At 43.2% G+C, this 13,690-nt stretch overlaps 1 protein-coding gene across 1 annotated transcript; it reads right to left on the reverse strand.

Moving 5' to 3' along the window:
• Window positions 1–10,545: 10,545 nt before the first annotated feature.
• LOC123134161 (uncharacterized) lies at window positions 10,546–12,638 on the reverse strand. Its single transcript, XM_044553469.1, has 3 exons — window positions 12,402–12,638; window positions 12,100–12,325; window positions 10,546–10,807 (listed from the first exon to the last, which is right to left on the reverse strand). The coding sequence occupies exons 1-3, from the start codon at window positions 12,481–12,483 to the stop codon at window positions 10,690–10,692; spliced, it is 426 nt and encodes a 141-aa protein (XP_044409404.1). The 5' UTR covers window positions 12,484–12,638; the 3' UTR covers window positions 10,546–10,689.
• Between the last annotated feature and the right edge of the window lie 1,052 nt (window positions 12,639–13,690).

The following is a 13,690-nucleotide window of genomic DNA, read 5'->3' on the forward strand; positions in this document are numbered from 1 at the left end:
ATACTTATAATTTTAGGCGCCAAAAGCTTTCAAACTTTCCGCTCACATCGAAATATCACGCGCCCGAAAGTTTAGCCCTGCGATATTGCTGTTTTACCCCTGCCACATGAACGAAAAAGGGCTACTTTGGTAACTCCATTGTTTTCCCCTCTTTGCCCCCAACATTCTTCCCCAGAGCCCCTCCCCTTCCCCTCCCCGACCCCCCAACCACAGCAAGCCGTCGAATCTAGTCCTCCGCCGCAGCGGTGGACCTCACACCTCGCGGATCTACCTTCCGCACCTTGGAACCCCCAACTGCCAACTCACCACTTCACCGGAGCCACTTCAACGACTAGCTTGTCCACCGCTCCAGATCTTCTTGACCGCCATCATGGTCCACCACACCAGATCTGCTTAACCGGTGCCCTCGTCCACCACAGCGTAGGCCCTTCACTAACTCCCTCATCCGCCCCTTCGCTAGCCCTTCATACAAGCCCTCATCCATGGCAACAGATCCGCCTCACCGAGAGCACTGTACAACGCGCCCGCCGAAGCCTTCGTCCACTTCACCGGACCCGCTCCACGGACGCCATATTCAACTCCACCAGGCCTGCTTTACCGACGCGGCAGCCTCATCAGGTTATTTCAATTTGTACTCCTTCGGTTTTTCTCTTTATCGTGCAACTGTTCACTTATCACAGATGAGCTTTCTTGTATGTCGACAGGCGCCGCAACCGTAGCACCGGAGCCGCTTCGGCGACGGCGACAGCCGGCCCAAACCCAACCGCAACACGAGCACCATCGACGATCCTTAGCTATCAAGTATGACAACGATACCCATACGCCGCCGAGAATCAGGTACTATTATCCAACGGCCGGCGCATACGTTCACTTTCCTAGCATAAGCACCGGACCTTTAAATTTCTTCAGGGCATCATTCAGTTTTTCATGAGACGCGTTATTCTGCTTGCACCTGTAGGGCCATACTTCTGGCAGTGAACATGTTACATGTGCTAAATTACATACCAGTGCACATATAGTTAATATGCTTTAGTTTTGTTCTGATGCCACCTGTTGGTTCCATCAGACTGCTTAATGTTCTCTATGCTTAATTACACATTAGCAAACTAGCATGTGGTTCCGCTGCTTTTTGTTCGTTTACCCTACATTTTCTGATGCTAGCTAGTACATCACTGCTCCGAGCCTCTGTTCATTACTTGTTTGTGTGTTCTTGATCTTCCCAAGTTGCATGACTAATTTGATGCTTCTATTAATTATGGAGCTGCCAACCCCATCAAGCAAAATATTTGTTCTTTTGGGGCTGGCACCTCGAACAAGCATAAAAATAGAGGGAAGCAAATATATTGTCGTGTATGCACACACCCTTCTTTCATTAGTTTAGATGAACCATTGATGATCAATTCGGACTAGTGCATGCGATTAAAATTAATTTTACCTAAATAGATGGTGCAGAATAAACTACAACAACTAGATTTGCAACCACAGGATGCTGACGATATTTTCAAAGAACATTCCAACAGCAGCTAGGCTTCACAGCAACATATGTTAATCCAATGTGTTTTAGTACATGTGAAATGTAATGCGAGTGGGCTGCTTTCTTGGCTTGTGCCCTCAATGTGTAATCCTACTGAATTACAAATAGTTCAGTTGTCTGCTTTGCTGTATTGCTTGATTCGAATGCTTGTTTGTTGTTATGCTATACCTGAGTTGGCCAATATGTCAGCAGTGCCTGCTGTACTATCGTAAAGAAATGCATGCCTATTTCATTTGAGTCCTTAACTTTTCCTCTCAACTTCATCACAAGACTTTCTTTGTAGTTTATATGAGGCCACACTGTTAAGTGCTTTCTCAGATTATTTCAACTGCTTAGATGCCTTGGCAACTTAAATATAGCGGTTGTACACTCCCTTTCAACTAGGGATGTCAACTGGGTCCCGTTTAATCCCGATTAAATTCCACTAGTGGTATGATAGTTTAAGTTTTTTGAGGAAAATGAACTAGGGAGGTAGCAAAAACTAACTAGATGGGACTGGCAGATGTCGTTTATTTGCCACTTATATCCCTAGTTTCATCTTACCTTTTTAATTTCTTTTCGGCTGATGCTGCTTCGAACCATTTAAATATAGTTTGCCATGCTCGGCAATAATTCGTCCGTCGTTTACCATGTAAGCTTACTGCCTGGATCATACGATAACTATCTCTTACTTATGTCTAGCGAAAACCTTTCAAGATGCCGTTCACACTAGGACACAATGTACAACCCCAGAATCTATTTGTGGAAGCAGTGCGCCATCCATGTTACCAGATGGTAGCAGTTCAGACGCAACACTGCCAGAGAGCAGTCTGAGCACAAATATTATAGTGCTTGAGGCTCTACTAGAGGCAGAAAGAGATGGTGTGTCTGCCATGAATGAGGTAATATTTATCTTGAGGCTGGAAATTACGGAATTAGCGGCACGCATTATGCAAGCAAGCCAAGAATTGGAGGAAATAAGAATGTTTCATTTGAAGACGGAGGAGGTCCTGCTGTTTCTGCTATCTAAAGCCCAAGGTAATCCCGGTTCTTCTTTAGATACTAGTTGAATTTGTCATTAGATTATTGTACTTGCATGTTTTTCATGTCTCTGAATGGATTATGTTACAAGACCCCCTATGTTGTCCGGAATTCCATGTTGTCCATGTGTTGTAATGATCCGAATTTTTAGGCGAGGTAATCCTCAGTACTTGTATGATTGACATAAGGTGAACTATTTTTCGTGTGAGCATATTGTATTGGATGAAATAACTGTTTGAATCAGAGTGTATCCAACCTACTGAATTCAAAGATCACGACATTTCTAAATCATAATCATATATAAAGGTGGAATAAATCTTTTTTGTGGTGTTGAAGAAATAAATAACAAAACATATAATTATTTGTGGATATTTTTAATCGAATACAAATTGGATTTGAATTTAGTTTGCCAGGTCCCAGGGCAAACGTGAATGCTAATTCTCCCAAGTTTTGAACGAAGCGGCTAAACACCCACTATAATTTGTGGGCTGCCCGAAGCAAGTGTTTGCGAGATGGAAATTACTGTCTACCCCTGACACTTGACATCCTTATCGACCGGATTTACACTGATGTCGATAGGGGTAGACTAGTAACTTCAATCAGACGTGACACGACGGCCTCTGAGCCCATTCAGACACGGTGGGCGCCAAACGTGGGCGGCAAAACACATTTGATTCAAGCTCGTCTGAAAGACATGTGTCTCTTCCTCCATTTCCCCATTCATACACGGTGGGCGGCAAAACAAACTCTCCTCGTCCGAAATCGATGTAGGCTAATATTTTAAATAGGGGCAGATGTGTAACTTCCATCAGACGTGACACAACCGCCCTACCTGTCAGCCCCGTTCATACACCGTGGGCGCCAATCGTGGGCGGCAAAACACCCTCTCCTCGTCCGAAATAGTTACCGGCAAATATTTGGGAGATGCGAGATTACCGTCCTATCCCCAACCGACGCGATGTACGAAATTTTAAACAGGGGATAAGTTCGTAACTTTCCCCCATTTTAGAGAAGTGCGTCCCAAAGTTTGAGATCCCCCTCCCCTTCATTTCCCCATTCATACACCGTTGGCGGCACGACAACCTCCGCACTGCGGCCAGCCTCCTCCGTCCGCCAGCCCATCCTGCACCTTGCCGGAGCCGCTACCCCTACCCCGTCGTCCACTTCAAGAGATGGACGTCTCTCATACACGGCGCTGGACCAGGATCCTTTCATCGGTGCCGTCGTCCACCTTGCCGTTGCCGCTCCTACGACCGCCTCGTCCACAGCAACATGATATATCCCCTGACCCGGCCGTCTGCCGTCTAAAGTCTTCTTCCCCGCCGCCGACAGCCATCGCACCCGCAGCACCCTCAACGTATCAGCATAGGCCTACACGGCGTCGCAAGAGAGGTGGTACTCTTCCATATGTGCTTAAGTTATTGATCTCACCCGGAAAATAGATCATAATTTGTTTACTGTACTTTTCTTGTCCGTACCAAATTGTAGTGGCTAGTTCAAAGCAAACATTGGTTGTGAAGTATCTTTGTTCAGTTTGCACCTTCAGATCCGCCATGGCATGGGCACTATACACGTAAAGCTTATGGTTTCCCCCTTTATATTCACTACCATCATCGTAGGTGCTTCGTGTCGTGCTAGCACTACTCCTCAAGACCTCAACCCAAAGCTTACGTGTTGAAATACGAATCTGATATGATGCTCATATCACTAAAACAGAGAATGTTTAATTGGTCACCTAATGTTCCTATATTCATTTTGAAAAGCATGTGCGCCACCCACTGGTCCAGCTAGTTCCACTTTCCTAATTTTTCTCTTGATGCTTAGGGCTTTCCCCTTTTATCTACTCTACTATGATCTGCATAGGTGCTTTCTGTCGTACTAGCATTACTCCACCCTTCAAGCTAAACAACACAACATTCAGAATTTGAAAGCTTAGTTGTTCAAATATGATTGTGATATGATACTGATATTAGTTAACCAACACATTTAATTGGTTAGCTAATGGTCCCACTTGAGTTTCCAAATGCATGTCGCGACATATAGAGAGACAGCATAATTGCATTTCTTTGTCACTTGTTGACCATACTTTCTTGTCCATACCAAATCTTAGTTGTTATTTCAAAGCAAACATCGGTTTCTAACTACCCTTTGCGCGGTTTGCAGCTTCAGATCTGCCATCCCACTGCCACGGTCAACACTGTACTCATCATGCTTATGTTTTCCCCATTTTATGATGACCACAATCAGCCTACGTGATTCGTGTCGTAATAGCACTGCTCCACCCATCGAGCTAAACAAGCTTAGTTGTACAAATTCATATCTGATATTATTGCTGATATTAGTAAAACTGAGAGATGTTTAATTGGTGAGCTAAATGTTCCTACTTTAGTTTCGAAATGCATGTGAGACACATATGGAGAGACCGGAAAGAATAGTATTTCTCTATGCGCTCTGGTTTATCATGGGTGGCCAACCGACATTGTATTGAAAGACTTGTAATATCTTCAATCTGCTTGCTCTTCTGCTCTTCTTTAAGATGATACTCTTCTCTTGCGATCGACTGGTCAGGTCGAGTTGTTCTCCCTTGGTATATTTTGAATCTGTCAAGTCAGGTCGACTTGTTCTTCTTTACTATATGTTGAAGCTATCATCTGCGAAGTGTCATCACTTCTGGAGCTCTCATATTTTGAGTAGTAGGCCACATTATATTAATGCACACAACAAATTACAGCATGCGTGGCATCTTTTAAAAGAATTGCAGAGATAGCACAAAGGGGTTTACATGGAGGCAGTATTGGATTAGAATCACTTCTGCATTACAAAGAAAATCTCACTTGTTTTTATGTTTTCATGCATGTCAGATATTGAACATTATCAAAATGAATATGAGAATGGGCGCACGAGAGGAATATTGCTGAATGATCCACTGGCTAACAAACTTGGCATGGTGGAGGATGGCCTATCTTATTCACCCATCAAGGTGCTTGCTCTAGCTTTGCAAAGTTGTATTGGTCGCACATATTTTGCATCTGACCTCTTGCATTACTTCTACTTTGTTACACCATCTGCTTAGTTTAAGCATCATATATGATTATATGCCATACCTATCCATTTTCTGTACCTATTCCATGTGTCGTCACACTATGTTTTTCCAGTCAAATGTTGTTCTTTCGTAATAGATGTCCAAAAGGAAGAGGGTGAGTGCAGATCCTCAAGGAGTACAAACTAGGTATTTGGAAAAGGTAGTGATACCTGTTAAATCAGATAGATCAGCAGCCACAGAAAACACTGGCCCAACTGTACCACACTTTACCCCTACTCCAGTGGCCAAACCCCTATTAGAACTGCTAGAAGCCCAGCGTCAGGTACTGTCTATGATATCAATTCAAAATTTGAACTCCTAAATTTTTGCTTGTGCCTTACCTTCTCTCTTGTATGAAAACTAATTTCAGATGAATGTCCTTGCTCAAAGGATCATACGATCTCAAAACAATAATGGGCTCTGCATTGCTCTCGTCAGTACCTCTCTCCCTTTTGCCTTGTAAGGCTGTTCTTAATTAATTGCTATTTGATTATGTATCATCAGTCTGCACCTGAGCTTCATTATCCTCTGTTTCTTCCAATATTATTTGATCTATATTTACTCTTTGCAAAATGTAGAATAATGGCAACGCTTATAAAGAATTTTCTTTGGGGAATTTGTTGAATTATCCTTCCATCAACATGGAGAAGGGCTTTGTCCAGCCCGTGTTAACATGTAATGTAAGTTCATCCTTCTCAAGCCTTCAAACATTGTTCTAGTATAGATTTGGATAGGCATCATTTCCTCCTATTTACATCTGATTGGATGTTTGCAAAAACTACCAGTTTCGAATTGTAGTTGTAAAAACATGTTCCTTATGCATAACAGATCCATTTATTTGCTTATATAATTGTGAAACCTGTTATGTGTCTCCTTGTTTCTCTTTCAGAGTCGTATCTCTTACGCCAGGCAGAACTTTAGGGAAGATAGTGAGCCAAACCATCTTGTGGACAGTGAGATGACCCCAAGGTCCTATCTTGATGAAGACAGTGAGTTGAAGCTACTCACCAGTAGGTGTGAGACAACCTCTGTGCAGTCGCTGCCTCAATCAGTTCGACTTCTTTAGTCTCAACTTAAAGCGGAAAGGCTTGCTTCAGCTCAGCTCCGACTTGAAGTCAAAGATGCAATGAAGATGTCAGAGGACTGCCGTGCGCACCATCAAGCCTTAAATCTAGTGTTGATGCATCTATCGTGAACACAACTGAGGTCTACTCAGCTTCTTGAGCTGTTTGGGGGGCCCTTCCTGGCCAGGCCTAGTGCCTTCTAAAGTGCTCTCAGTTTTGTATATTCTTTTGTCGACGCGTTAATTTGCACTGGTGGCGAACTTTGATGCCCAGTGGATGTAATATGTGATAGCCGTGATAGCCTAGCGTAAGTTGCTTGCTTATTTATTTCCTTGTTGTCTTGTTTATTTGTTTGCTTGTAGTCATTGCAGTTCTTTTTCCGCGGTTTTCTAGTGGCTGCAATAACCTATTTTTTAAAACTAGGCTACAATAACCATGGGCTAATATTTACTGTAGTGACACTGGGCCTCCTTCGGGCCGTAGAAACAGTGGGCCTTCTACGGGTCGTAGAAACAATGGGCCTTCTAAGGGCCGTAGAAACAATGGGCCTTCTACGGGCCGTATCATCAATGGGCCTTATACGGGCAGTATGATAACATGGGCCAATAACAGGCCGCATTATGGCCGTAAATGGGCTAGAGTTGGAATCGTCCGTTCATGGGCCGACCATAACGGGCCATCGTTAATAGGCCGTATTTCATGACGCTATGAAAATGGCCCAACGTATTAACGGACCACAAACGGGCTGACTATAACCATGGGCTGAATTTGGCCCACAAGCAGAAAATGACAGTAACGGGCCGTAAGTAAACGAATGCAGGAAATGAGCCCAAGAATAAATGGGCTCTGAGAAGGCCGAAAGATAACATGGGCTGGAAACGGCCCAACGGAATAACGGGCCGTTAATGGGTATAAAGTGATACACTGTTCATTACGGGCCAGTTTCACCACCGGTCGTTAATGGGTGTAACGTGATACACTATTCATTACGGACCAGTTTCACCACGGGCCGTTAATAGGCCAAGAGTTACATAGGGCCTCATATGGGCCGAAAGACGTCATGGGCCATACATGGGCCAGAAGTGAAAATGGGCTGGAATCATATTGGGTGGCCCAGATGACGCTACTGGGCCTAATTCGGATAGGGCGTAACGGGCCTTGGGTTAGTGGGCTATAAATGGGCTATATGCGAACAAGCCGTTAACAGGATTTCCATGGGCTGGCTCGCCACATTTTGACCAAGTCAAACGGGCCAACCTTTTCACAGGAATGGGCCTCTGTTGGGCCGTGCCACGTGTCAACGTATCATAGGGGCCTTCCGTCCAATGAGTGGAACATCTGTCCCAACGAAGAGCAGACACGTGTTTCCTCCAGCCAATGATGATTTTACACGTGGAAAATCCCCATTGGTCGGGGCTGTTAACGGGTTATCGAATCCAAAACCCGACCCGATAGCTTAACGGCGTTCCGTTATGGTGGATGCCATGTGTCGGTCACGCTTGACGAAAGCACTTCTGTGACGCGCGATTTATCGTCATGGAAGTGGACACTTCCGTGATGATAATTTTGGTAATGTCATGGAACACTTCTACGACAGCACAGGTATGACTATCTTGATTCTGTCATAAATTTGTCATGGATGTACATGCATGACAAAAAACGCGACCTATTGTGACAAACATGTATCATCATGGAAGTGTATTTTTTTTGTAGTGCTAGTAATCCCCAACCCGTATTGTTTCTCGCTCCTCGTCTCTATCAAAGTGTGTCGGGCTGGCGATTTTGCCGTCTATTGAGGTCGGTTAACTCATCACATCTTAGCGACATGCCAAGAGCATTCTAAAAAAATTACTGTACTCCATTGTTACGCCAAGAAGAGAAAGCACTTTGGCCGGCGGACTAAACGAGACATGTGTGTCGTGCTGTGAGTGGGTCTAGTTTCTCGTTTTAAACTTGTTTGGTGTAGTAGTGACACTTGGTTTTGACTATTGTTATAAGATTTTATTTAGGGCGTAATGTTTTCTTCGAGGTTGCCTTTGACTATTGACAAGATATTATGTAATTTGCAAATTATATCATTTGAAGATCCTTTCACGTTCCGTTTTAAAAAAAAGATCCTTTAACGTACAAATTTGACAGTATGCTTTGAGCTACTTGCATGTCATATACTGCTCCTGTTTGGATACTCTAACTTAGCTAGAGGTTAGACTAACTCATGACTAACCCTGAACTAACTCTAGCCAAAGAGTGTTTGGATGACAGGGTTAGATTGACAATAAACACACTTGATGGAGAGAGCAAGTGGTTTTTCAGTAGGCCCCATGAGAACTAGCTCCAATTAGCACCACTTGGCTAGCGGGATAGAGATCCAATTAACACCTCTTGGATGGGATAGTTTTTTGGTGGGTTTGGTGCAACTTGCTCCAATTTCTCTACTCTTATAAAAAACACAGTTGGTGATGATGGTGTGCCTGCCATTCTGCAATACAGGCCGTCCGATTTATATCTGACGGATAGGAAGGAAACAGTGGCAATTTTGCAAAAAGATAGCCACATCCCTCGTTCATCATTTTCTCCCACAAGATAAACTACACATACAAACGCATCTTGATGTTTCGTGCAACGCATGGGCATCTTGCTAGTAACCCTCATGTTCGGATACTTTAGGGCTATTTGAGCCCCAACTAGCTCAAACTAACTCTAACCCATGGATCCAAACAGGGCCAAAGTTACTCTCGAAAAACGCATTAAGCCCTATATACATGGACAGACGGAGTACACGATACTAGCAAACGCTAACCATTAGTAGTAGTTCATTGGTTGGTTTTGATTTTTCATTCAGTTGTTGTGCTGCTACCGTCCAATATTCGTGTGTGGTTTTTTCTAAAATAAAAAAAGAGGTAGCACTTACTATGGGAAAGGTGAAGTGATGGTTGCTTCACCCGAGCAACTTGTTACTCTGGGAATATTGGAGTAGCAGCAGCTTCAACAAAGAGAGAAATGATGGTTGCTTTATCCAAGCAACTTACTGTGGCGAAGGTGGGGCTCTATGATTTGACTGCTCACTAGTCATTATTACCGCAGCGCAACAACCAGGGTGAATCTTTCCTGCAGTTGTGCACTCAATATTGCTGCATGGCAGGTGGAGCTGGATGAAGTATGTCCCACATGTCGGCAAAACAAAGTTGAATTGTTTCTGGTAGCTATCAATCCTTCAGGATTTGTTTATATGTATGCATAATTTTCCAGCATGAGGTTGGTCATAGTGGGGAGTAACTTAAACTAGTAACATGCATAGTGGAGTAGTCTATGTTACTACCTTCATACTAGGTAGTAAATATGGAAGGTAACATGTAAGTCTTCGTTAATTGAGATATAGACTCATTTTACCTCGGGGTGTGTTATGTTATAGTAACATATTATGTTACCACAAGCATCTCTTTCCTCATTTACTCCATGCCACATAAGCCATTTTATCTAGGGATATGTTATGTTACTACTTAAGTTACTCCCACTATGGCTAGCAATGAAATTGTACTATGATGCTACGAAGGTTTCAACTTAGGATTCATGTCTCCTCTTGCCTCAAGATTGTCTCGTGACAACATTCCATCATCAAATACAAATGAAACAACCATGGGTGCTAATGCATCTCAATGGTTCGCAGATCAGCACCAATATTCACATCACAACTGAAGACAAAGTTGTGAGAAGGTGTACAAATAAAGAAAAATATATAATTGATCAATGTTGTTCGTTGGCATGGCTCCATTTCCTGGGCACACTATTCATTGGTTGGCAGCTAGTTTCACTGTAATGACCCGAACCTGATAAGATTCGATGTCTCTATGCTCACTGTTCTAGTCCATGGATCGATTCGCTAGCACACACAGTACATATGAATATCAAATAACAAGTGCATCATTTACTATAACATATGATCCAGAATTTATAAAGTATTAAAAGTCATAGTACATAACTAGCTTTACTCAATAATAACAGTGGAAATGTAACATAAGCAAACGATGAGTCCCATCAATGCCCACTGGCGAAAATGCCGAGTGAAGACTCGCGACCCTACTGTATCTCACTGATGATCTGAAAATCCTGCAACATGATAAGTTGCACCAACAAAGGGTCAATACATTTAATGTATTGGCAAATCACACAATATGATATAGCTAACCTACATCCACAAGCAAATTATGACAAACAAAACACTCAAGTTAGTTTTGAGAAGAATGTCTTCACCTACCTCCACTAAATGAACTCAAAACCGTCTCTAATTTACTCGCCCAAGATAGCCCCAAAGATTCTAAGAAAACATGACAAGAATTTCAGAAATATCTCAAGTGCGCTCTATCAGTGGCGCATTCTCTAGGAACCATAGAGCGCTCTGTCAAGGACGCATTCACCTGATTTATGTTCCGAAAACTATACCTCGCCTCAAGTGCGCTCTGTCAGTGGCACATTCTCTAGGGACAATAGAGTGCTCTACCAATGACACATTCACCTGGTTAATAATCCCGAGCCTATGGCTATAAACACTCACCACTTTCACGGATGACTCGACACATGCCCACATCCACTATAGCAGGTTGATCACACCATCACATAATACAATCAATACCAAAACATGACAGCACGAAATATAATGATCAACCAAACATATATCATAGCATAAAAACCACACATGCATAGCAGAATATAGGATGAGCAAAATCAAATGTGCAAACTTTCCTTGAATGGTGTTGAAGTACTCTAATGCTTAATTCTGATCTGCTTCACACTCCGAACAATCTATATGATAATGAAGGCACCGATAAATAAACCGTATTCACATAACACCACATTAAAGTCAACAGCAAGGAATTCAAATAAAACTTAAATAATAGAACATATCAGTAGGTATATATTATCTACATGCTATTAGGATCACAATGCAAAAAGAATCAACTAATTTGGATCAACGGTTTAAAAGATATGGCCTCCGAAAGTTTGAATTCAAATTTGACCAAATTCAAATTTGAACGGTGCAAATATGTGAAATTTTGGATCTAGAGTATTCTCCTGGTCACTACGAGTACACAGGAAATAGAATCGATGAATTTGGAGTTACGGAAAAGATATACCTAAATGAAAAATCTATATGGAATCTGCAAAGAAAAATTATGCCATAATAACGTTCTAGGAAGAACTACCGCGACTGCTGTGGCGTTGCCACGTGGCGCGACGTGAGTGGCCAGATGGTGTTTGCTGCTAGGCTTAAACGATGGTTGGCCGCTATTTAGTGCATACCGCTTCGAAGAAGAAAAAAACGGAACATGATCTAATCTGGGCTGTCCAACTTAGATCGGACGGACAGGATGGCTAACCGCAAAACAGAGGGTGGACGTCACCTGAGTTGGAGAAGACGGCGCGTGGCGGTTTGATGGTGATGACGGCGGCGAATATGGAGGACAGCTGGCTCTGGGAGGTGCGCTTCGGACGCGGAGTGGCACGGAGGTCTCGGATGGGTACTGGTCGGCATCGAGGGCGAGTTCTTGTGGCGCTGCAGTGCGGCTGGATTCACGGTGGCGGTGATCTTCTTCGGGATGGGATCGTGGGAGGTGTCCCGGTGCTCCCCTGGATTCAGAAGAACGTGATGGAGATAGAGAGGATTGAGACGAAGATCACAGCTGGTAGCAGAGGGGCTGGTAACCTCCAGAGGCGGTGCAATCGACCGGCGGCAGAAGCTTCGGCCGGCAGAAGTCCAGCGAGATCGGGACCGTATTGTAGGGCATGGGAGGTATCAAATTCGCGAAAAAACGGACGAGGAGTTGTTGGAGATATTATATAGAGCAGATCCCGTGGCCTACGGATCAAGAATCGTTTGAATCCATCGATTTGGGTTCGGTTCGGTTACAGGAGCTTCCTGATGAACATGGTGCGTTGTAGGAGATGACAAGCGGGACCCAAAGTCAGCGGCAGAGAGGTGAGAGAGATAAAAACAAATAGGAAATCTTGCAGGGTGGGCTGTGGCAACAGAGAAATGGGCCGGCCTACTGATGCTGTGCTGCTTCTTGCTCTAGCGCACTGAGCGACAAACAGGAGTTGGGCTGCTGCTGGCCCATATGAACAATAATATCTGCGAAGATACACTCTACAGGAAAAGATATCGTGGCTAAAACTAAAATAATGTATTGATAATTAAAAATACCAGAACACACAATAAAATATTACTACTAATTTATAAAACAGTGAACATTTTTAACAACACAAAAACATAGAAATCATGATGACAAAGAATGATCCTATTAACATTCCAAATTTTAAAAATTTGGGATGTGACAAATCTACCCCCTTTAAAATGAATCTCGTCCTTGAGACTCGAGTTGGCTAGCAAAGGTTAAAGATGGGTACTTGATATAATCCATACTCCAAAGTTTCGAGGCTTACTCATTGTATATTTCCAAATCTCTCTTGACACGACTAAATATGATGCATCAATGCTGCAAGAACGGTCACAATGCTTGATCTTAATTAAGAATCTTACCAAAGACTGATGCATTATCTGGTCTTCCTACCCTCGTGTGATTCACATGTCCACTTTAGAAGAGATCAATCTCCTTATCTCCAGAATTCCCATTGTCATAATTAATTTTCTTTAGCTCAGGACAGTTTGTTGAATAGTGTCCTGGGTACCTGCATCTGTAACAACATAACTAGCTTAGATCCTTCTTTGTGGGCATCGAAAGGTCTTGGTCGTTGTTGCCATTCCTCTGACCATTGTGGTTGTGTCCATTGTTGTTGTGATGATTATGCCCATCATGGTTATGACCATTATAAATGTCCACTCCAGGATCATAGTACTCAGAAGATGCTGACGAATTATGGTGCTTCCGTGGTCCTCCGGAGTTGAACTCTGTAACCCTTGCCTTCCTCTTGCGGTTCTCCACCTGTTGAAACTTTCCTTCAAGTACAATAGCCTTATCAATAAGCTCCTGACAA

Source organism: Triticum aestivum, chromosome 6B (assembly GCF_018294505.1).
Source record: "Triticum aestivum cultivar Chinese Spring chromosome 6B, IWGSC CS RefSeq v2.1, whole genome shotgun sequence".
NCBI lineage: Eukaryota > Viridiplantae > Streptophyta > Magnoliopsida > Poales > Poaceae > Triticum > Triticum aestivum.